This window comes from Fusarium graminearum, chromosome 3 (genome assembly GCF_000240135.3).
Source record: "Fusarium graminearum PH-1 chromosome 3, whole genome shotgun sequence".
Taxonomy (NCBI): Eukaryota; Fungi; Ascomycota; class Sordariomycetes; order Hypocreales; family Nectriaceae; genus Fusarium; species Fusarium graminearum.
In genome coordinates this window covers 3,603,494-3,625,807 of record NC_026476.1, presented here as the reverse complement: position 1 = coordinate 3,625,807, position 22,314 = coordinate 3,603,494, and the positions used below count along the sequence as shown (strand labels likewise).

Here is a 22,314-nt window from a genome sequence, read left to right as displayed (position 1 = left end):
CCGATATTTTAGACTCGAACATCTACCATCCCTGCTTCTTAAGCTCCATAACCCTGCTGACTGTCGCCTTGAATCCGTGTTTGAATCGCGCTCGCCATCTCTGACTTGCAAGCCTCTTTCTCTTTAGACCCTTTCGCTCGTGGAACTTTTGGCTGTGGTATTTGTTCTTGACTTGATCCTCTCGTACAATCCTGTTGAGGATCTTGAGGGCCATCATAGGAGTAGGACCGCTGGTCTTGGTTATAAACTCCTTGACAAAGACTGTGCGACCGGTAACGGGCTTGGCACGGATTTGGGGACGGGCTATAGGGTCTGAAGCTTGTTCATTGCCGAATGCGCTGGCCTTGTTGGCGATGATCTGAGCAATATCTAGTGTGTAGGGTTTGGTGGCATCGTAGGTGTGGCTGCTGGTCTTTGATTCTGCCGTCTCAGGAACATTGCGAGGAGGGGCAGGTGGGAAACTGCCGATAAGAGGGTTCGGTCGTGTTTCGGAAGCGGCCTCGTCAAGAGCTTCAGATCGGGCCTCGGCAGAGGGATCGCTAACGAAAGGGTCAGACCGGGCAAGAGGATTGACAGCTGGTGAGGATTCCTCCTCTGTGGTGATCTTGGGGCCTGTTCGGAAGGCGAGAGATGTGGTGAATGTCCTTCTGGCGAGGCATGTCGATGGCGTAGCTATCCTTGACAGCATTGCGCTGCCAGTTCTGAGTGAAGCAGCCCTAGATGGTGTCAACTCTCGAACAATGGTATCAAGATAGCTTCACTTACATTTTACGGACACCAACGTAATCACCCAATTGGCTATCGTCAATTGAGCAGTTGAACGAGACCTCGGATGAAGCAGAAAAGTCGCGATAACCCGGAAAAATGTTGGTGCGATAAGGCGGTAAATTGTGGATTGCATCGGCCCCACCTTGAAGAACATCTTCAGCCTCGTGCCTGGATGCTTCATCACGTTTGCGCGAATCCAGATTGCGCAAAACACCATAACGAAACTATTTCGCGTCGTGGTATTATTCTTACCATTACTCAACGTAAATCGATATATTAGGATCTCAGTAGTGACGGTGCGCCAATATGGCATACAATCCTTATGGCAGTATGTTTCCTCACCCCAGGCTTCATTATACAGAGCTAACTTTCGCAGACAATCCCTATGGTGCGCCTCCTGCCTATGGAGGTTATCCCGGATCAAACAATGCTCCCCCAGGAATGGCTCCTCCACCTGGTCTAGGTGCGCATGATCAAAATCAACCCTATTACCCATCTAACATGTTCTCAGGACCTCCTCCAGGCATGTCTTCTGCTCCAGGAATGGCGCCTCCAGGTGTCCAGCAGTCTAGCGCCCAGCAAGCTAATCGTCCAAGCGGCCTTCCACCCAGCTTCCAAGCGCCTGCCAACATGCCCAACATAAATTTCAACGCCCCCGTGATTCGACTCGGTACCTCTCAGCAAGGGAAAGCCGGTGCGCCTACAGGCGGTCGCGACATGCCTGGTCCTAATGGTGGACGACCCGGACTCGGCATGGAAAGAGGAATGGATCGCGATCGAGGAGCAAGGGAAGCCCCCCAAGTGCTTGTTCCCCCCACGAACGAAGAGAAGCTCCGAACGATCTTTATACACCAGATTTCTGAAGGCGTTGGCGGCGATGATGGCATTCAAAGGCTGTTGGGTGCTGTTGGAAAGCTGCGGAAGTGGGATTCCGCGGTGAGTGTCACAGATGACCACAAAGGCGTTAAGTTTGGTTTCGCTCTATTTGACGATCCATGGTCACTGAGCTCCGCAGTCAAGCTACTTCACGAGGAACAAATCGATGTCCCTGTCAAGCGCCAACCCGTATCCGTTGATGGACCCAAGGACGACACATACGAGGGTATCGAAAAGACAAAGCTTCAAGTGACGGTCGACGAGAGTTCGCTTAAGTATCTCGAATCTTACGAAGACGCCCAGGACGATTCCGTTGGGATTGAGAAGCTTGAGGCTGCGAGGGCGGCACTGAAGCACGCCATTCGCGATCTTTTCTACCCAAAGACCAACATTGCTAGCGATGATATCACAATGGGCAACACCGAGTCTGGCGAGAATGTCGAAGTGGTTAATATTCCTTTGGCGCAAGAGGACGAGCTTGCGGATATCCCCGCGGAGATGCGAGAAGTCGTTGCGCAAGAGATCGCTGCGTTTCGCGAGAGGAGTACTCAGCGAGATCTGGAGCGTCTACGAAAGGAAGAAGAGATGGAAGAGATGGAGCGACGACGAAACGGACCATCACGAGCATCTCGACTTGAATCACCACCAGCTAGCACCAACAACATTCCTCTTGGCCCAAGGGGTAGCATAGCACATGCTCCGTCAGGCCCCAAGGGACAAAATGGACAGAACCGGGTTGCCTTTGTAAATGGAGGCATTTCCAACACAGACCTTTCCATACATCAAGAGGACGACGACACAGACGCAAGCGACGAGGAGCTTTACCGACGATACAAGTCCAAGAAGGATGAGGAAGATGACAAAGCGTATCTCGAGGCCGAGAGAAAATGGTCTAACAGAGAACGATCAAGGCAGGCAGCAATAGATCGAGAGCGTGAGCGAGAACGTCAAGATGCCGAGTCATTTGAAAGAAGAAAGGAAGAGCAGCTAGAGAGAGAAAAGGCCTGGGATGACGAGAAAGAAGCAGGCCGCAAGACCCACCAATACTACCGCGATCACAGTGTCTGGGCTCGCAAGAGGGCAGCCGACCGAGCAGATGAAGAGGCACAAGACGAAGCCGACAGGAGAGCAGAGCATGACGAACAGCGTCGCGAAAAGGTCGAGATGGAGCGTGCACGCGGTATGGCCGACTCGTTCCTCGACAAGCAAGCTGAAGAATTGGAGGAGGAGCGACAAGCTCCCGCCGCCACCGCACCGCAGCCATTTAAGCTGTCCCTCGGAGCCGCGGCTCAGAAGGCCCAGGCATCTAGGGCAGCTCCTCAACGGCGCACCATTGCGGAGGTTGAAGGTCTCTTGGACGATGAAGAGGCTGATTCTTCTACGAAGCGACAGCTAATTCCCATCCAATTCGAGCCTTCTTCCGCAACGGCACATATGACGGAGGAGGAGATCTCACAAGCAGTACGATCCCTTGCCCAAGAAATTCCATCGGACAAGGATGGTCTTTGGGGGTGGTCCGTTAAGTGGGATTACATGGACGGTTCTGTCATTAAGGATAAGCTACGTCCGTTTGTTGAGAAGAAGATTGTCGAGTATCTCGGTGTCCAAGAAGAGATGCTTGTTGAAGCAGTGGAGGAGCACCTCCGCGCTCACGGCACAGCAGCCGCTCTAGTGGAAGAGCTAGAAGGCGTACGTATTCCCTTCCCCTTTCAATTACTATATGACGAATTACTAACGGTTACAGGCCCTCGACGACGAAGCAGAGGATCTCGTCAAGAAACTCTGGCGTATGGTCATCTTCTTTACGGAAAGCGAGAAGCGAGGTCTCCCTGCATGAACAAACTTCGAGAGAAAGGGTTGAATGAAAAAAAATGTATCATTGTTAATTTGAGTTTCTTAATACCACTGAAAGAACGGAGAGGGAGGTGAGAGGCGTTTGCGAGCTGTGGGAATAAAACCATTCAACCTTGAATCCTTGTCTGAAACCCATGTATGTATGTATTGAGCATCGTGAGGGGTGATCGATCGTCTGGGGTGTTACCTTTGTTGGAGAGAACAGAGGACCGAGGTGCCGAGGTTCCCCACACTGAGCGAGCTTACGGTAGAGTTGGAGCTTCATCTCATAAAGAGCTTCAGTTCTGTAATTCATTCAAACCATTACCACAGTTTACAATAATATCAATTCACAATATCACAATCATGACAAAGACACTTACACCCCCAGAGGTCCCCAATGTGGTTCTCTCATACCCCGAGCCTCATATCCTTCTTGTTAGGCTCAATCGGCCGGAGCATCTCAATGCGATGCAGCGACAGATGAGCTTTGATCTTGATCGTCTCTGGAAATGGTACGACAACGAGCCCTCACTACGATGCGCCGTCATCACAGGCACTGGTCGGGCATTCTGTGCCGGAGCAGACTTGAAAGAATGGAACGTCAAGAACAGCGAAAGCAGCACAACCAACTTGGACAAGTGGGCAGACAACGGTTTCGGAGGTTTGAGTAACAGACGAGGCAAGAAGCCCGTCATCGCGGCAGTCAACGGTCTCTGTCTAGGTGGTGGAATGGAAATGATACTTAACCTCGACATGGTCATTGCAAGCGAAACAGCCAAGTTTGGCCTGCCCGAAGTGAAGCGCGGCGTTGTAGCCATCGCCGGCGCGCTACCACGACTGATTCGTACCGTGGGACGTCAACGCGCATCCGAGATTGCACTGCTGGGACGCATGTACACCGCAGAGCAGTTCCTAAGCTGGGGTGTTGTGAACAAGGTTGTCAAGCTGGAGGAAGTTGTCTCCGAGGCGCTGCGATGGGCGGTGGAAATGTCTAACAATTCCCCCGATTCGGTTATCGTGTCGCGCGAGGGGTTGCTGGGTGGGTGGGAAGCAGAAGGGCCCAAGGACAGCACCAACAGGATTGAGCATGGTGTATTTAAGACAATGGAAGGCGGTGACAACATGAAGGAGGGTGTCTTGAGTTTTGTCGAGAAGAGGAGCGCTGTGTGGAAGAACAGCAAGCTGTAGGTGTGTGGAGGTACACTGTTAGTTATGTTGAGAAGCGACCACAATGAATCATGCGCGGATAATAATGATCGACAATGTTTCGATGCAGTGAGACCTGGCATTTCCTAACCGGAAAATTGTGCATTCTTGAATGCCACCAACGTCGATGGCGTACAATGTCTTGATCGTCCATTAAAACAACGAGTCAGTTTCTGGCGCACAGAAGAAAGAGAGCTTTTGCATTACCCGGGACGGCCCTTGTAGTAGATGATACCATAGTAGCGTCCGCATAAGCTTACCCTCCGATTGGCATACGCTCAGGCTTTCCAAGGGCACCAGGTCCACGAAAAGAGGGATATCGATCAGCAAAGCGAACCTCCAGCAGCCACAAACTGATAGATCGACTAGCCAATGACCCAAAAGGGATTTTCAGCTGGACGCAGGTAATAAGCCTTGTCTGCAAGAGCGCGATAGTGGAAAGTCCAATTCCACTGTTGCCGGTAGTTGATGACGATCAGCGAATTCTGGTTGGTGAATTCGACCCTCCAGATGCAAGGGTTAACCAGTGGAGTTTTAACACGGCTAAAAGTCCGTCTTGGTTCGACGATAGCTTGTGGTAGAGCTCCTCAATGTCTTGGGGCTGAGATTGTGAACCAGTCAGAGTCAAGCGGGCGCTCTAGAGAGCATCGCCATGACAAAGATCGACGCAGGATAACAAATAGTCAGCCTGTAAATACCCAGGACCTGTCCCCTGGTGCAGCCATCCAAGACACTCTTATCCAACTCGAGTTACCATCGCATCCCGCTCTAGTAGGACGGCAGTCTGCGGAGAAAAGGCCGGAATGATGTGGTTTTGAACGATGTGCAGCTTTGTCGATCAGCTCTGAACTGAACCGTAATTACGGTGGTAGCTCGATGAGATCTAAGACAACCCAAAGACTAGTGATTAACCATGCTATCATGTCTACATAAACATGGCTGTTCCCCGACCACCACTACCTTTTGTTCTTGTGCGGTGCCATATCCTCCACCGAGTGTCACCGGTAACGCTGGCGTCGTGCAACCATGAATTACACACACCTTGCCCCGAACTCGGCAACCGAGTCGATAAAAGACCCATCAACTCATGATTTCCAAAGCAGGCCACAAACTCCAATGGGGCCTGTAGTTGCCAATATTGAACCAGGGCGAAAGCCCCGGAAACTCATTCTTTGCTTCGACGGAACGGGCAACAAATTTCACGGCGATGATAGCGATAGCAATATTCTCAAGATCTTTCGAATGCTGGATCGTGAAGCGGACGATCAGTACCATTACTATCAACGTAAGTTCGCTGTTAGGCTGTAATTCCTGGCTAACAAAATGAAGCTGGTATTGGCACGTATGTGATTTCTGGGTCACTTACCCATACTGGTATCAAGTCTCGCATCAACTCTTGGTACCAAAAAGCCAAAGACTCAGCCATCGGTTCCTCCTTTGACCAGCATGTTGTAGGAGGCTATCGATTCCTCATGCGATTTTATAACCCCGGCGATGAGATTTACATGTTTGGTTTCAGTCGAGGAGCGTATATCGCTCGCTTCTTGGCTGAGATGCTTGATTACATCGGACTCTTATCCCACGGGAACGAAGAAATGGTCAAGTTTGCTTGGAAGGCGTTTGCTCAATGGCAAGGCCGTGAACAAGTGCCAGAAGATGACGAAGAAAACTGTAAGAAAGAACCCGACAAGAGAACCGAGAGGATAAAACAGAAGAGGGAAGAAATGTTTCGATTCATGAAAGGCTTTCGAGAGACATTCTCTCGCCCTGTTGGCCGTATCCGCTTCCTCGGTCTGTTCGATACCGTCAACTCCGTACCAAGTTTTGAGACAGCCTGGATGCAACGCAGCAAGTTTCCCTACACTGCACGCAGCAGCGCTAGAGTGATTCGTCACGCCGTCAGTATTGACGAGCGACGAGCCAAGTTTCGCCAGGATCTCATGTACCAAGGTCGACCAGCGAAGAACGAGGACAAGCATTCCCACTTTCACAAAGCCATGAACGACATTCGTGAAGAGTTCCACGGACATGAGGGGCGAGGGAGAACGGGAAATCATCTTTCGCCCAACGACAAGCGAAGTGCGCAAAAGAAGGGAGGGGAATTTGCCCCGTATCGAGCTCGTTCTAGGTCATGTCGAAGGCCAAGCCACGCTGGAGATCCAGAGACCTTCTCCAACCTTTCTGGACTGGCACTTTCCGAAATCAACAACATCGACGATGATGAGGCTCAGGATATTGACGAAGTCTGGTTCTCGGGAGGACACGCCGATGTCGGTGGAGGTTGGGAGATACACGAAGGTAGCAAGAGCACGAGTCACATTCCCCTTGCGTGGATTGTGAGAGAGGCGCAGAAGGCTGGACTTCCATTTGATAACCAAAAGGTTGCTGAGATGGGATGCTGCGTTAAGCACGACTGGGAAGTTGCTACAGGAAGACCACCTATTCCTGATCTTCGAGTTTCGAGTGGCAGTGGAGGCCCAGGCCATGCACCAGATATGCCCATGGACGAAAAGGAAGACGATCCCAAAGACAAGTTTCACAGTGTCATGCACGGCGCTTGCACAGCTCGAATCCACGACTCACTAGAGTACGGGCAAGGCTTGGGCACTATAGCTGTCACCGCTTGGAAGATCATGGAGTACATGCCCTTCCGCAGAATGGATCTCCAACCCGATGGATCATGGAAGCCAATTCGTTGGCCTCTCCCTGGTGGTGAAGTCCGAGATGTTCCCGATGCTGTTCGAGTACATGGAAGTGTCATTCGCCGCATGAAGATGGACGAGAAATATCGTCCCGGAAATCTCATCATCGGCGGTGGTGGTCGGGGTGTTAGAAGAGCCCCTGCGAAACACGGTATTGGTGATTGGGAATGTGTAGCTGATCCTGGTGATCCGGTTGGTGAGATTTGGGTGAAAAAGAAGAAGGATGACAGATTACACGATTAATCATTTTATAATGAGGAAGGAATATATAGTAGTCAATTAATATTTTATTTGTTTATTTTGGAGTGCAACATTTGGTTGGTATAAGTTGAGATTCCAAGAGGTCCATGTTGAAGAGGACGTCACGTGCAGCACATCTCTCCTATGCCATGGAGCCACGACATCAAAAGTTGATCCATCATAGCGCCATTCAATCAATGGCATGAGCTGTAGAAAATAACAGCCATTAATTCATCGCCATGCCTCTCGTTCTTTTTCTAGGCGTGCTCGAAAATGGCATCCCCGACGCTGTCCGACAATACACTCGCACAATAATATACACCATCCTCACCATTACATTTCTTACTCTCCTTAAGATCTGGACATCTGGTCGCAACAACCCTACCCAGCGCCTCCTCCATGGCAAAGTCGTGATGATGACGGGCGGAACGTCCGGTATAGGCGCCGCTGCAGCTTTGGGTCTTGCATCGCAGGGTGCGCAGCTGGTTCTGCTCACACAAACACCCCCGAACGATCCGTTCCTCGTCGAGTACATCCAGGACCTCCGAGAGAAGACGAACAACCACCTGATTTACGCCGAACAAGTCGACTTGTCGAGCTTCTACAGCATTCGAACGTTTGCGACCAAGTGGATTGATAATGCGCCGCCTCGACGACTGGACATGGTCTATTTGGGTGCGGCGGTCCTTACACCCCCTGGCGGAAAGAGAAGGGAATCCGAGGAAGGCATCGAGGAGACATGGATGGTCAATTTCTTGGCCAACTTCCATCTGCTAGGCATCTTGAGTCCTGCTCTTCGCGCGCAACCTATCGACCGAGACGTCCGAGTTATTATCCCTACCTGCTCTTCCTACATTGGCTCTCCCTCTCTCAAGGACCCTGTGTCGAGAGAGTCTTGGACGCCAGGCAAGGCGTACGCTCGAAGCAAACTCGCTATGAATGTCTTTGGCCACGCTTTCCAGAAGCATCTCGACTCATACGACCGTCCCGACAAGGCACCGATGAACACACGAGTAATCTTTGTCGATCCTGGTCTGGCCCGAACCCCAAGCACCCGTCGCTGGCTCACACGCGGATCCCTCTGGGGACTCGCAATCTACACCGCTGGCTACATCGTTCCCTGGTTCCTTCTCAAGTCTCCTAACATGGCCGCCCAGTCCATCCTCTATGCCGCTATGGATCCCGAATTCGCTCGAGGGCCCGGTGGTAAGTTTATCAAGGAGTGTCTGGAAGTCGACTTTGCGCGAAAGGAGATCAAGGATGACGAAGTCGCCAAGAAGCTGTGGGAGGAGAGTGACAAGCTGATTGAAAAGGTTGAGAAGATCGAGGCTAAGAAGAGAGCTGCTAAAAAGGCGGCTGATGAGAAGGATAAAAAAGAAAAGACTGAAAAGGAGAAGGAGGCCGAGATTGAAGAGCTAGTAGAGGCTATCAAAAAGGGCAAGGAAAAGGCTGCGGCCAAGGAAAAGACTTCAGGAAAGAAGAAGAAGGGTAAAAATTAGTTAATGATATATGCGGATATTTCATGGGTATAGACAGGTATAGATGGAGTTTGGGTTTCTTGTTGCTCGGGGTGTACACAATATAATCCTTGGCCAACGAGCTTGATTTAAGTCTCATTATGGAAGCTGTTTTGTGTTGAAGCGTACAATGCCACGTCAGGTCGTAATTCGTATACGAATCTAGTCGTAAGACAACTGAGTAATTTATCACACTATACTGTCAGACTTTTCAGATACCTTGACATGAAACCTCATTCCTGTGCGACTCAACTTATGGAGGCATTGTCTAGAATCAATGCTGACCGAAGGTTCTGCCCTACAAGGCTGTCTCCAAGTGGGGTCTTGTTCCTGAATTATCCTCATTTCCCTCGCATTAAAAGCGAGAAACTAACGAGTCCGAATAAAGTAGTGACATGTTCCTTGAACTGCCGACTGTAGGAACGGACACGGACTTGGCGTACCTAAAGACTCTGAGCCACAATCCGTCTTGTCCGAATGAGACCTTGTAAGATTGCTTAGCGCAGTAAATAGACACACATAACGCATGACAAAAGGTGTGTGAGATGACCAGTCTATTTCATCAACTGTGACGACACTAGAAGCCTTGGAACTTCGCCGCAGAATTACTGCGACTGCCCTGGAACCAAAGCCGAGACCGAATCTTTCACAGCCCCATGTTAGATCCTCAAGTCCGCTCCATGCACAGCATCCGACTCACCATCTCTTGGCCTAGCCTACGGAAACGGTGAATCCAGTAATAATATCTTTTTGACGTCGCAGTCAAATATAATGCAATATATCATAGCGCGAAGATGGAAATAAAATAAAATAAAGAAACGAATGCCAGCAGTCGTGGATGGATCTGATAAATGAGTTTCATTTCCCCGCCCATCAAATTAATCAAATCTCTTCCTCAAACACCAACAAACATGGCTTCACGAGCTGATAATGTCACGCTATTGAAAACATGCCAAACATGTTTCCATGCCAAAATCAGATGCGAAAAGTCTCAGGAGTCGGGGAAATGCGATCGATGTTTGAGACTCAACAAGACTTGCGTCTTTAATCCTTCTAGACGGCGCAAGGCTTTGAGACCGGGGTGAGACAACATGTGAATACCGTCTCAAAAATTGTACCCGACTAATACGAGATAGACCATCAAGAAATCTTGAAGCTGTCAGTCCGACGAGGTCCAGATCGCCTTCTCTCGCTTCTGCACCTACGACTTCAAATGTGACGGATGCTTCACCAGGCATGTCCAATACTCCTGGGAGTATTGACACGGAAGCATCGCACAATCCCTTTTCCAGGGGAATGATGACGCTTGAACAAGGCCAGGAATGTCTAGATATGTTCAGAAGCCGAATGTCGCCTCACTTTCCCTTTGTCATGATCCAAGAATCGGTCACTATCCAAAGCCTGGTGCAGGATAGACCTGCGTTATGTGTAGCCGTACTCGCAGCATCTTGCCACGAAAATCGGAGACTTCAACGAGAACTCGGCAGGCTCTTTCATGAGATAGTGCTTGTTCGCATGATGAAGGGGCCTTTTGCAACCCTCGATATGTTGCAAGGACTGTTAGTCCATCTGGCGTGGTATGTCAAGCCAATGCTTTGTATGTCTGTCGCTAATCAATCAGGGCACATTATCATCATGGAACCATGAAGTATACACAGCACTTATCGCTTGCCGCCAGTATCATCTCAGACATGCGGCTTGATAGACCGCGAATAGCAAGTCTATGGGCGTTGAGTAGAGAGAATAAACATGCAAGTGGTGAGATGACGCATGATGAGCAGAGAGCTTTAGCCGGGACGTATTATCTTTCTTCAAGGTATGTCAAACGTGACTTTTAGTAACCGGTATCTAATGAGCGACAGTTCTGCGGTTTTGTTGCAAAAGTCACATCATTTTCGATACTCACCGTACATCCTCGAGTGTTGCCACAAGCTTCTCGCGTCAGGCTCATTTCCGACCGACAGACATCTCCCGTACATCATTTATCTTCAAAAACTCACCGAAGAAGTTGACGATGCTGTCATTGAAGCTTCAGGTACCGTTCGTGGATCAAGACAAGGTCATCTCCCCGCGGAGCTTCAAAGGATCAGGGAACGATACACATCCACAAAGTCATCTCTTCCATTCCCTCTGAGTGAAAGTCGTGAGTACTTACCCACATCTCATACGAAAGCCTGACTGACAACACAGCCACCATTCTTCTACAACTTCACGTACTCGACCTCATCATCTGCCAACCCTCACCAGACGGCATATCCTACGGCCCAAACGGTTTCCAAAGCCTCCAACAGGGCACAGACCAAAACCGTTTTCTCGACTGGTTGTCCCAAAGCATGTCGGCCGCCAAATCCCTCATAAGCGTGGTACTACTCCTACCTCAAGGCGAAGAGGATAGTATGCCCAACATAGGCTGGATTATGCTGTACTGCGCGGTTTCATTAGCTGTACGTCTCGATCTTGTTGCCGCACAGCCAGAGAACGCCCAAACAGCGGGTCACCTGCGTCGAATTCTCGATATGTCGCATACGCTGCGTCAGATCGTACTGAGAATGGAAGCTGCTTCAGGGCCTGACACCGGTGACGTCGAACCAAGTCCATACTGGGATCTTGCGCGACGTGCAAGGAGGATAGAGAGGTGGTATATGGATCGCTGCGGACCTGTCGAATCGCCTGAGGTGGGAAGTATATTCGCATCAAGCGAACCATCTCCCGCAAACCCTTTTTCAGGAGCCGACATGGAATTTAGCCCATCCTCGCTCCAAGATACAAGCTTGGTACCGAGTTTGCAAATTACAGGTGAACCAGAGCCCGAACCATGGATGACGAATCTGCTGGCAGATCTTGAAGTCGACCCGGCAATGGAGAACTTGCTCTTCACGGGTCCCTTTGACTTTTTGGGGGAGAGATTATAGCGACGGTTGAGTTTTAACGGGTTATTTATATACATACACGGTAGATGTACGGACACGGATACGGAGAAGCGTGGAGTTGATGGTGATGTCAATGAATTCTTCTTCCCCGTCGGTATATGTGCGCTTTTGCATTCCTCGCCCGTGTGCCGTCGGACTAGATACACAATAGCTTGTCACTTTGCAATAGCTCAGACAAAGACATGTCTTTATTTCTTATACCCTACGTTCAGTTGTGAAGTTGTCTGCTGCCAAAGCCTTGTCCTGTGAACCCTAGGTAGGACAAGTGGTTCATGTCACCACTGACTGACCCAGCCTAATTTAGTACTTGCTCATTCAATCATCGCAAAATTCAATAAACGCAAATACATACACAAGACCGCGGCTCTTTCGTGTCACTGAAAATACAATACTCTTGTTTTTTTGCTATTCATTCATTCGTCAACAAAGAACAATCTTGCCCTTAACAAATTTCACTCCCCCTCAACGTCTGACCCTCATCATTCTCTCGTATGCTGACCCTGCAGTTCATAAACAGGCCGTTCGTTGTACAACTCAGCAGGTCTACCATGACCATCCATCTCCGAAGGGTTCTTCTTGATCTCCGTAAAGTTCGAATCCGTAGGACTTTGCCCCGCTTCAGAAGCATCAGATGCCTTCTTCTTGTTGCGATGCTTCATCCAGAGCCAACCCAAAACACCTACAAGAAGAGCGCCGACACCGACTCCAACGCCTATTCCAGCTTTTGCTCCTGTGCTTAAACCAGAGGAGGAAGAAGTATCATCCTCTGCCGGTTTGCTGGTGTCAGTTTTGCGCGGCTCTTCCTGAGGCAAAGCTTTTGCATCTTCCCAGTCTCCGTCATAGTTCCTGTATGTCTGTACAATTGTCTCGTTGGACCAATAGTACATCCACACTTTGCCGTCGGGCTGGTTATATGCTACCGCCAGGCCAGAGTTAGAGTCATCAGCAAGGGGCCACGCTTTACTGGTCTGGTTGGATGCTATCTCCCATGTGTCTTTCTTTGCTTCAATTTCATGGAGTTTTCTGTCGGTGCCAATGTAGAAGATGCTTCGCTTTCGGGATCGGTCTATCGCTGAGGCTAGGGCTTCGAGGGAAGAGTTCCAGGCTGGCAGCGAAAAGCTGGGGGTCGACTGGAGGTTGACCGGGGCAACACTTGTAGAGTCATTTGTGAATGTACCTCCCAGGTTTGTTGGAAAGGAGTCTGATGCATGTTAGCAACGTGAATCGAGATGGGGCCTTGTATGAACAGACCTAATCGCCATTGTCCAGCTTTCTCCAACCGAGATACCTCGATATCCTCATCACCTTTAGGAAAAGCTACTGTCATATTCTCCTTATCAATGAGAGCAGATCCTAGTGCTATTCCTGTTGCATTGTCCTGCGACACAAATCCACCATCTGTCCAGTCAGTGATCTGGGTATAATGCAACATCATGACATTCCTGTATTCGTTGTGGTAAAAGACACGATATCCATTGTCTGCTCCTAGAAGGTCGACCGCGAGGCCTGATTCATTATGGATAGAGCTGACCTCTGCAGTTTCTGAGATACGATACTCTCCGTTGCGAACGAGTTTCCCTGTCTTCATATCGCAAGTGTAGTATCCGTTGACAATTGCATGATCTTTAGTCTGCCAGAAGATAGATGCCTATGTATCTTTTGTTAACTCTGTCTGATCATGGGGATCACAAAACGTACAATGATGGTTTCCTGGCCAAAGTCCCACCAACCCTGTGCTGCCAGTGCGGTGCCATTTCGTGGTGTCTCTTTTGCGTCTAGGATATTGGGTTTATCGAGTGGGAAAATAGGCGTGTCTTTGCTGTTGCAGTTGCTATAATGAATCTTTCCTGTGATCTGATCTTGGGCACCGACTTGGATTGTTCGCTCAGTGTCGTAAGCGTATAGCGCGTGGCTGTAACTGAGATGGATCCATCCTGCTATCAACAGCCATGATAGCATGATGCACTGGTATCTACAGAACCACATTGTTTAATACACTGTCGGCGTTGGATATATTGATCACATTCACATGAGCAAGACAAATATGGGATAACAGTGAATATATGACAGCACAGAGACCTGTTACGGGATTGTCTTACTCTCACCAGTCCCCTTTTGCATGTTATGGCCATTTAGAGACTGCGAATGACGATCGTGTGTTTCTAAGGGTGGCAGCGAGTGACAGCCCAATACCCAGATGGGACTTTTGCAGGTAATACTTGCTATGCGGTGAGAGATCGTCCATTCTTCTCGCATGCGGCTGAGGAACACCCAAATTCGTTCGTTCTCGAGATAATTGAGGGTTGTCTATTAATCTTTGATGGGATATGGCTAGGAGGTAACAGAAAGGTTGACCTCCTAAGCCTTAGTGTACAAAAATAAATAGCCTAAGGAGTATGGTCTGAGTATCATAAGCTGACCTACTAATTTCATCTCTTATGCTTCTAGCGGCCAGTTTTTCTTATACCCCGAGGTATGGTCAACGGTCAGGTATGATCTCATTTGTCTCGGGCGTTCCGTGTCTGGTGAGATATACGTTGTATCGTAGCCTCAATTGGAAAGTAGGTAGTCTAGACACCACACAGCAAGAAGATCAAGAGAGCCTCGTAAAGAAAAAAATGAAACCAGAGGTTATATTCTCTAGTCTAGGCTTCCTCATATGCGAGTCCGAAATACAATTACCTTGGGCAGTGTTAGACGTGACTTGACTTTGAGAATACAAAGTCCGGTCTTTTCATTAATCAAACGAAGAATCTCCTTCTGCCTTCGACTCTTCAGCGCTAATTCATGCAAATAAGCGGAGGATCCAATATTGGATGTAACTTGAGACTGAAGTTGTGCTGACAGGTGGCCAAGATCGCCGTTGTGGTCGCTGTTTTAGTATTTTCGGAAACAACCATAAATTCCAACGGCCCGAGCCTTGTTAATCAAGCCCTACGATAAGGTTAGAATAAGACATGTGAGATTGTCTGACAGTAACATTCTCGTGCAGATACTCTCAATTTTCAAGGGTTTCGTCACTCCTTGGGTAGACCATCTGTATACTGTCAAGAGCATATACATCAATCTAGCGAGTAACAAATATAGGTTCTCGCAAGTTCGACTCTTCAGAATCTTGATGATGGGCCCTTGATGGGTGGTAGGTAATTCGCAGCTCAATTACCGTGCCTCAGAGCTCAATAAGCCCCGACCGTAAGGATATCCAGTGAGAGCTTGGAATATTCAGCCTGATTAGATACATGCTGCGATACCTTTGATGAGAGTGAATCAAGACCCTATCACCCGCTGCAGGCGACATTCTGTACTCCTTGCTTCCAGTCGTGCCTTCCTCCCTCATTCTTTCCTCTGCCGTTCCCTCGTCTGCCTCTCCTTCCTCTGTCGTACCTTCCTTACTGAACTTCTCTGACGTAACGTCTGAGTGCTTCTTCCACTCTCGCCAGTGATCAAGCAATTATCATTGGACAATATAATGGCCCATAAAGAAACCTTCCAACCATCATATCTAGGCACGTACAAGTAGACACCACGGACATAGAATCTACGTCGCGCGGCACTGGTTTGTACCCTACCAGGTCTGGAGTATTGGATAGCGTTGCCAACTTGTTGATTCCCACATTATCGCCTCTCTCAATTTGCAAAAGTGATACTTCTCAGTCATTACTTGGCTTCCGCCCGGTCATAATCTCGTTGTCGCAGAAAGCATTTTTCTCATCAAAAGCCACCATAACTACATATGCTGCCTTGCAATGCGAACAAATCACAAACAGTTCGAATAGCACTTGGATATGCACCACAACATGGGATTCATGCACAGCTTATGTTACTTCATATGGCTAGGTGATTTTAGGTCCTGCGAATCAAAAGACTATCTCTACAGAATTGAGGTTACACTCAGCTGCATGTTGCCCTGTGTTCACCTGCACGGCCTGCGAATGAGCCATCCGGTGTGCAGCAGACCAACAGAATCGAGCCTTTTCAACTCGACCTCCCGGAACAGATGGTGTCACAACGGTCATGGCCCGAGCCCGATGGACCTTTGAGACCAGGAGCCTGATCGTCCCAGCCTGGTCCGCTGGTCTTGTACCAATCAAGAACATGGCCACTGGGAGTCAACCCCGCGCTCTGGTTTGAGCCGCAGCATTCACGAGGGGCTCAAAATATGTTGTTCAGCCCAGTGTGATCTCTACTGGAATCCTCAAGGCAGACTGCCTTCAACCGAGAATACGCCTAACGAGCCATTGCATCAGAAAGACCATCGCTACGCATCACCAATATAATCGGATCTCAGCAATCATGATACACAACTCTATTCTTGCGTATAGGCTGCGACTTGACGATGTACGGACATGGCTTCGAAACAAATTCAACGATCAGACGATTGTCGTTGAGGTATGACCGTGCTTTTCTCATATTCTACAAGACTCAGCTCACGTAAAAACTAGAAATCAGGTGAAGAGTTTGTGTTTTATCTACCTCGAGCATTAAATTCTGTAAGTGTCTTCTTTTTTCGTTCATCATCCCTTGATTCCGGGCTTTCTTCGTACTGATGGTTGCAATAGGCGGAAAAGGAAGAGATTCTCGATCTACAGAAGTGATTCGGATAAAATAGGTCGCATTTGCATTTTTTTCACATATATTTACATTTAACTTCTGCTCATGTTTCATTCTGCGCATTCCAACTTAATCAGTTACCTTGTGAAATGAGCCTTTCGGTCGCAGTATAAGGCCTCGCTTTGCCTAAAAGCTCCGCCTCGTTACACTCGGGGTCCTCAAAGACACTGTCCCCCATCGCCACCATTGATATTCGCAAAACTGAATCTCATTGTTTCAAAACTGACTATCCGTTTTTCCAATAAGATTTTCCCCAGGGCAGATGACCAGGCTATGTCCCGCGCTTTGTGATTGTTATTCTCTCGTCTAAAAGTTAAAACCATCTCCTGATCTCGTCGGATTTGATCGACCATCTTCTAATCTTGTCTTCTCAATTCTTTCACGTTCTCTCATGTCGTCATCGTCGTCGTCGTCGTCGTCGTCGCGTCCCTGTACGCCTGAGCTTTCCGAATCAGAGACCTACTTTGATGCGATATGTGATGCCTCACATAACTACCCTTACAACTTCGCATGCAGTACGCGCGGTAAAAAGGCACGCCAAGGTGTTGCCGAGACTTGGGATCGAGAGTCGTTACATGTTTTTCATCCAAGACTAAGTGATCCTCCTTTGAAGATCTACGAGACATGCGATTGCGCTACGCCATGCAACTGCCAGTCTCTTGATGCCAATGTCAAGTCTCTGCAGGAACTCAGGTCTCGTCTACAGCCTAGCAACAAGATACCAAAGATAAGATATGTGTGAGTATATGACCAATTATACAGGTTAAATCCTAACATTCACAGTTCTATTCAATCAAAGCATTCTAAAGAACAGCTGAGATGTCCAACCAATACGTTCAAATATCTTTGCACATATCAACAGATCCCACCATCATTCCTCACATGTCTATACTCTTTCAGACGCTCACTGTCGGCTCATGAATGGTGCAACCTGCCCCAATTCAACGACGACAACACCCTCCTCTCCAAAGAAAAGCACATCTTACCCCTTCCAGGACTCAACCGCTCCGGTCGGGAAATAAGATATTCATTTGTTTTGAGATCAGTCGAAAGTTCGGAATCCATTACAACAAAACCCAAATCCTGGGGTATCCGGCAGCTTGCAGTGTATCACTCATTCGATGTCGTGAGTGGTCAAGCGTTCTGGGTAACGTGTAAGGGAAACTCTCTTAACGAAGAGCTCTTCAAAGAAGCCTTGAGTGACACCAGGAATGAGCTAGACTCGGTCCCTGAGTGTTTTAACTTCTCGCTGGAGACTCTGGGTATGATTCTTGACTGGTGTGACAGCAATTGGATCTTTTACATCAACGAACTCCTCCAGAATGTCAAGCCACAAGTCGACAAGGCGAGGACACCTGGTATCCACGACGAAGCCAGACTTAGCTCTGACGTGAGACACGCCACCGGCCTGAGCAGCACTCCCTCCGAGAAATCGCCCGGCTGTGCAGCCGTGCTGTTGCACGATGGCAAACATCGAGTCTATCACGACGACCGGGCAAAGAAGTTCGAAGACCGTTTGAAAAAGCTTGAAGACGAAGACTGGGTGAAGAAGCTTCAGGGTTTCTCTTTTGATGATGTCGAGGGACTTCAGCAGGGGCTGGAGAAAATACAGGAGGCACTTCTTGTGCTCAAGCTTAACAAACAAGTCGTACGACAAATTAGAGAACATTACGAATGTGTTATGAACGAGTACACGATACCAGTTCTTGAGAGTATCCAAGCGGAGTGCAGGTTTTCGGGTGTCGAGCTGTTTCAGCGGGCAAAGGGCGTCGAAGCCAATCTTGAGGCCAGACAGGCACAGCTCGAGGCACTGTTCTTACTCGTCAAAGAAAGCAAGGAAATGGTAAGTCTCTCTGATAGATATCTTATTCAAAGCTAACTTTTCCAGTATAACTGCATTCTCCAGTATAAGACACTACAAATCAACAAACTCTACGCTGAAAGCGCTAAACTGTCCGCTCTTAAGATGGAGGACATTGCGTTCAAGACTAAGCGAGAGACAAGCTCGATGCATATCATCACGTTTGTCACTCTTATTTTTCTGCCGGGAACATTCATGGCTGTGAGTCTTATGCCATCCATCTCTTTTTCAGCCATCTAACTTGGGAATTTAGTCCTTCTTTCAAAGTGGTATACTCGAGTGGCCATCCCTTAATGCTGATGAACCATGGGATCTAGGCGGGTCGTGGAAACTCAACACCAAGATATTTGGCCTTTTCTTTGGTATTTCTGCGAGTATTACACTTGTAACTGTCATGCTGTGGATGTTTGTTCTGTTCATGTTGCGCCGGTCACTTAGAGATTAGATGTTGGGTTGTAGCACACGCTGCTCGGTGTTTCCTGTCTTTTTCTTTCCTTTCCTATCTTTCTTTTTTTACTTACTTATATCTTTTTAGAATACTTATGACTATAGAAAATAAATCATACGATTTTAGATGAGTCGAGCATTGGTGGCTGACATGTTATCGTTGCGATTCATTAGGCAGAAGCTGTCTGATGATGTCAATGTAGGTGCCTATATTTTCAATGGGAACCTCGTTTCCCTCCCGCTTCATTGCATTTCAAGACACCATCTTCTCTTTGCCCCACGTTTGTTGGGCATTCAGAGTGCTGTTATGTATTTGTAATACAGTACTCGATCATGATGAACCATGAACCCCATGACTTGCAGTGGTTCTAGTTCTTAGGATTAGCCTCTCAGGGCAAACATGACCTTATTTCTAGACACTTGATCGAATTGGCGGTGGCTTTGCCTCGAGGCACTTTAGCACAGCCATGCATCACTTTCTGATGGTGTGCATATGCAGCCTTGGGCTCAAAAGACGAGCTTTGCTCCCTAGCAAATCTATTGGGTCTCACGGTATCAGAACAATTGACTTCTATAAACATAAGAGACAAAACTATTAGAGCAGTTTATGCCACTTAAACTATGCTTCTTAGACTACTTTGTTTTTACACCCTAAGATTTAGGAGGCCAACTTTCCTGCTACCCACTACCTAGTTGGGGTTCTCTTGGAAAGCCTTGTGTTCAACTTAGTCTTGTTACACACCTTCTATAACCAATCTGGAAATCGAAGGTCCTGGATTTTCCGAGGGACAGAAGGCCCTGTATAAGGCACATCGCACTTTGATGCCTTTTGCCTTGTGCGAACCCCTCCTTCCCAGTTAGGATCTTAGGTGGTACCTACCTGCAGATATATTTTGGATGATCTCTTACTTATTCTCATTCCTCGATTCCTTCTATCTTCAGCCCAATTATATTAGGACCAACTTTGTCCTTTAACTCAAACATTTCACATTCAACCAACACAATTTCTCAACTACGAGCGCATACTATTTCATACAATATACGCTCTTTCATAACCTCATAGCCGACATGGCTTCCCTTCATCCTCAGGATGAACGCAATGAAGAGTTCATCCAATTCGTTCGTCGCGAGCTCCAAACCGGCATCGATGGCAACGGCGCAAAAGTCGAGTTCATAAGTCCTACAAAAACAGCAGAATGGTGGAAGAAAAGAAGCGAAAATCGAGTCGCCCGAGCCATCAATCACAACATCCACGCGAGAGCAGCCACGATCGAAAAAGCCTATCTAAACATCTTTTCCATTCTCGTCTACAATTCCAAGACGTACTTGATAAGGGAATTCATCTCACACGGCTTCCAGGACCAGCAGCTACCTCTACTCGACCATAAGAGGTTTGGGGGAGACCTTGCCATGGTCCGCGACATGAAAGACTTTTGTGATACACAGTGGATGTTCTGTCCTGTAGTCTTCTCAAACGCCATGCCAATGGACAAAAGAACTCTTCCCTGTCGCCAGATCCTCCCAATCAAGGACCAAAAGATATCCACAACCAAACAGAACCATTCCAAGTCTACCATACGAGTGGTAACGCTACATTCTGACTGTCATGATACAGATTGGAGTTCATCAGTAGGTTATCTCTATCCTCTCTACACACTCACTAACATGTCCCAAGCCGACTGTCGTGTTCAAAGAATACCTCACCTGTGAAAGGGATGCTTTGTGGAACTCCTGGATCAGAGAGTACAATGCATTTGTCAAAATCGATTCCTGCGACCACATAGTCCAGTATCTCGGTTCATTTGAGCAGAACAAACGCTGCTTCATGGTACTAGAGCATGCCCCCGAAGGTAGTCTGCTCGAATTATACAAGCGTGATAAACCTCCAGCAACACCTGAAGAGCGCAGGTACTTTTTGTACGGCATGATGGGTCTCATCAAGGCTGTTGATAAGATTCAAAACTTGGGAGGGGGTCCTAGAAATCAACGCACAGGCTTGTATGTGACATGTCCAGACCCCCACGTCCTTATGCTGACTTTCACAGTGCCCATCGCGACATAAAGCCTTCCAATATTCTCGTCTTCCCTGGAACGCAGGGTCTGTATTCCGATGGCTTCCGGATGAAGCTTGCTGATTTCGATACGGCGACATCTGAATCGCCTATTGATGAAGATTCAGTCAGTCTTCATGACAACGACGGAGACAAGACATATTGTAAATTATCACAGGGTTTGATATACTGCTACTTCTGCTAACTATGATGTTGCTAGGTGCTCCCGAGGCTTCCAGGGTCTATACTTATCAAGACACGGCTATTAAGCTCGTTCCTTTATCATCGGACATCTGGTCCCTTGGTTGTGTCTTCAGCGAAGCTCTTGTCTGGGTCGCTGGTAGAATGTCTGCCGTCTACAAAGCTGCTGGCGATCGTAAAACTGAAATCCAGACCTACTATCCGCTTCAGGTCGACGCTAGCTTGGGCGACTGCTTTCACAATTCTCAAACGGCACTTCAATGTGTCTTGGAGTCCCAACAAGCTGCTGTCGAATCTCTGAAAGGACCCACGAATCTTTCAGCAACCGTCTGCGCCCTTGTGAAGCAGAAAATGCTTGTGCCTCACAAGGATAGACCTACCCCTAGTTACTTGTGGCACGAGTTCAACAGCAAGTATGAATACCTGTTTCCTTCTCTTAACAGAGCAAACAGTGCACCTACTCGTTCCCCTTCTCGAGCCATCGGCAGCGAAGTCGCTAGCCCAGTATCTATGGGTAAATCCCAAAGAGGGAGTTTTCAATACAGTCAACTTCCACATCTACGTACGACTTCCAGCCTGGGGAAAGAAAGGCCGATGATCGCCACTTCCAATCACCCTCAGACAGATCTAAGCCCTCTTGGCTTCTACACGCAGGTACCATTTGATCATGGGATGCCAGTCCAACAGATTTCTCCTGCTGCACAACATGACGGCCAGATCCAAGAGATTCCCGGTTCTTATCATGCCCTGGAGTTATCAAATGGAATCCATGCCTCACAAGTCATAAAGAGCACTCATTCGCAAATAGAATCCCCTGGCTATCTTCACCCTACTTACACAGGTCCTATGAACAACCCCTGGAAACCTCGTCGATCAAGCAAAGATCAACAAACTCCTTCGGGTCAATACGAAAATACAACTGTCGAAGATGTGCTTCGCTACCGCAAAATCAAAGCCAAGAAGCATCTTCTGCCTGGCTATGAGCAGTTCTGTCGCAACATGGGCCAGAGACATTTCATATTTGTCATAGACGACTCTGCTTCGATGCAAGAATTGAAGAGCGAAGTT

The 22,314-nt window shown here is 48.2% G+C and overlaps 10 protein-coding genes across 10 annotated transcripts; 8 read left to right on the top strand and 2 right to left on the bottom strand.

Moving 5' to 3' along the window:
• Positions 1–22: 22 nt before the first annotated feature.
• On the bottom strand, positions 23–1,023 carry FGSG_05874 (uncharacterized protein; the record flags this gene model as incomplete). Its single annotated transcript, XM_011326175.1, has 2 exons — positions 23–730; positions 1,021–1,023. 2 exons carry the CDS (start codon positions 1,021–1,023, stop codon positions 23–25), a joined length of 711 nt encoding a protein of 236 aa, XP_011324477.1.
• Positions 1,024–1,074: 51 nt separating this feature from the next.
• On the top strand, positions 1,075–3,601 carry FGSG_05873 (uncharacterized protein; the record flags this gene model as incomplete). The annotated part of the gene is made up of 3 exons (XM_011326174.1): positions 1,075–1,096; positions 1,280–3,333; positions 3,389–3,601. 3 exons carry the CDS (start codon positions 1,075–1,077, stop codon positions 3,479–3,481), a joined length of 2,169 nt encoding a protein of 722 aa, XP_011324476.1. The 3' UTR covers positions 3,482–3,601.
• A 242-nt stretch (positions 3,602–3,843) lies between these two features.
• FGSG_05872 (uncharacterized protein) lies at positions 3,844–4,668 on the top strand (the record flags this gene model as incomplete). Its single annotated transcript, XM_011326173.1, has 1 exon — positions 3,844–4,668. One exon carries the CDS (start codon positions 3,844–3,846, stop codon positions 4,666–4,668), a length of 825 nt encoding a protein of 274 aa, XP_011324475.1.
• A 1,044-nt stretch (positions 4,669–5,712) lies between these two features.
• Positions 5,713–7,631, top strand: FGSG_05871 (uncharacterized protein; the record flags this gene model as incomplete). The annotated part of the gene is made up of 2 exons (XM_011326172.1): positions 5,713–5,971; positions 6,016–7,631. 2 exons carry the CDS (start codon positions 5,713–5,715, stop codon positions 7,629–7,631), a joined length of 1,875 nt encoding a protein of 624 aa, XP_011324474.1.
• Positions 7,632–7,867: 236 nt separating this feature from the next.
• FGSG_05870 (uncharacterized protein) lies at positions 7,868–9,190 on the top strand (the record flags this gene model as incomplete). Its single annotated transcript, XM_011326171.1, has 1 exon — positions 7,868–9,190. The coding sequence occupies one exon, from the start codon at positions 7,868–7,870 to the stop codon at positions 9,125–9,127; it is 1,260 nt and encodes a 419-aa protein (XP_011324473.1). The 3' UTR covers positions 9,128–9,190.
• Positions 9,191–10,444: 1,254 nt separating this feature from the next.
• Positions 10,445–12,137, top strand: FGSG_05869 (uncharacterized protein; the record flags this gene model as incomplete). The annotated part of the gene is made up of 3 exons (XM_011326170.1): positions 10,445–10,742; positions 11,336–11,820; positions 12,102–12,137. 3 exons carry the CDS (start codon positions 10,445–10,447, stop codon positions 12,135–12,137), a joined length of 819 nt encoding a protein of 272 aa, XP_011324472.1.
• Positions 12,138–12,554: 417 nt separating this feature from the next.
• FGSG_05868 (uncharacterized protein) lies at positions 12,555–14,061 on the bottom strand (the record flags this gene model as incomplete). Its single annotated transcript, XM_011326169.1, has 3 exons — positions 12,555–13,276; positions 13,327–13,723; positions 13,774–14,061. 3 exons carry the CDS (start codon positions 14,059–14,061, stop codon positions 12,555–12,557), a joined length of 1,407 nt encoding a protein of 468 aa, XP_011324471.1.
• A 2,199-nt stretch (positions 14,062–16,260) lies between these two features.
• Positions 16,261–16,739, top strand: FGSG_12830 (uncharacterized protein). The gene is made up of 3 exons (XM_011326168.1): positions 16,261–16,464; positions 16,518–16,565; positions 16,635–16,739. The coding sequence occupies exons 1-3, from the start codon at positions 16,369–16,371 to the stop codon at positions 16,668–16,670; spliced, it is 180 nt and encodes a 59-aa protein (XP_011324470.1). The 5' UTR covers positions 16,261–16,368; the 3' UTR covers positions 16,671–16,739.
• A 338-nt stretch (positions 16,740–17,077) lies between these two features.
• FGSG_12829 (uncharacterized protein) lies at positions 17,078–18,992 on the top strand (the record flags this gene model as incomplete). The annotated part of the gene is made up of 4 exons (XM_011326167.1): positions 17,078–17,379; positions 17,449–18,529; positions 18,593–18,748; positions 18,801–18,992. 4 exons carry the CDS (start codon positions 17,078–17,080, stop codon positions 18,990–18,992), a joined length of 1,731 nt encoding a protein of 576 aa, XP_011324469.1.
• A 1,827-nt stretch (positions 18,993–20,819) lies between these two features.
• FGSG_05866 (uncharacterized protein) lies at positions 20,820–21,250 on the top strand (the record flags this gene model as incomplete). Its single annotated transcript, XM_011326166.1, has 2 exons — positions 20,820–20,992; positions 21,040–21,250. 2 exons carry the CDS (start codon positions 20,820–20,822, stop codon positions 21,248–21,250), a joined length of 384 nt encoding a protein of 127 aa, XP_011324468.1.
• Between the last annotated feature and the right edge of the window lie 1,064 nt (positions 21,251–22,314).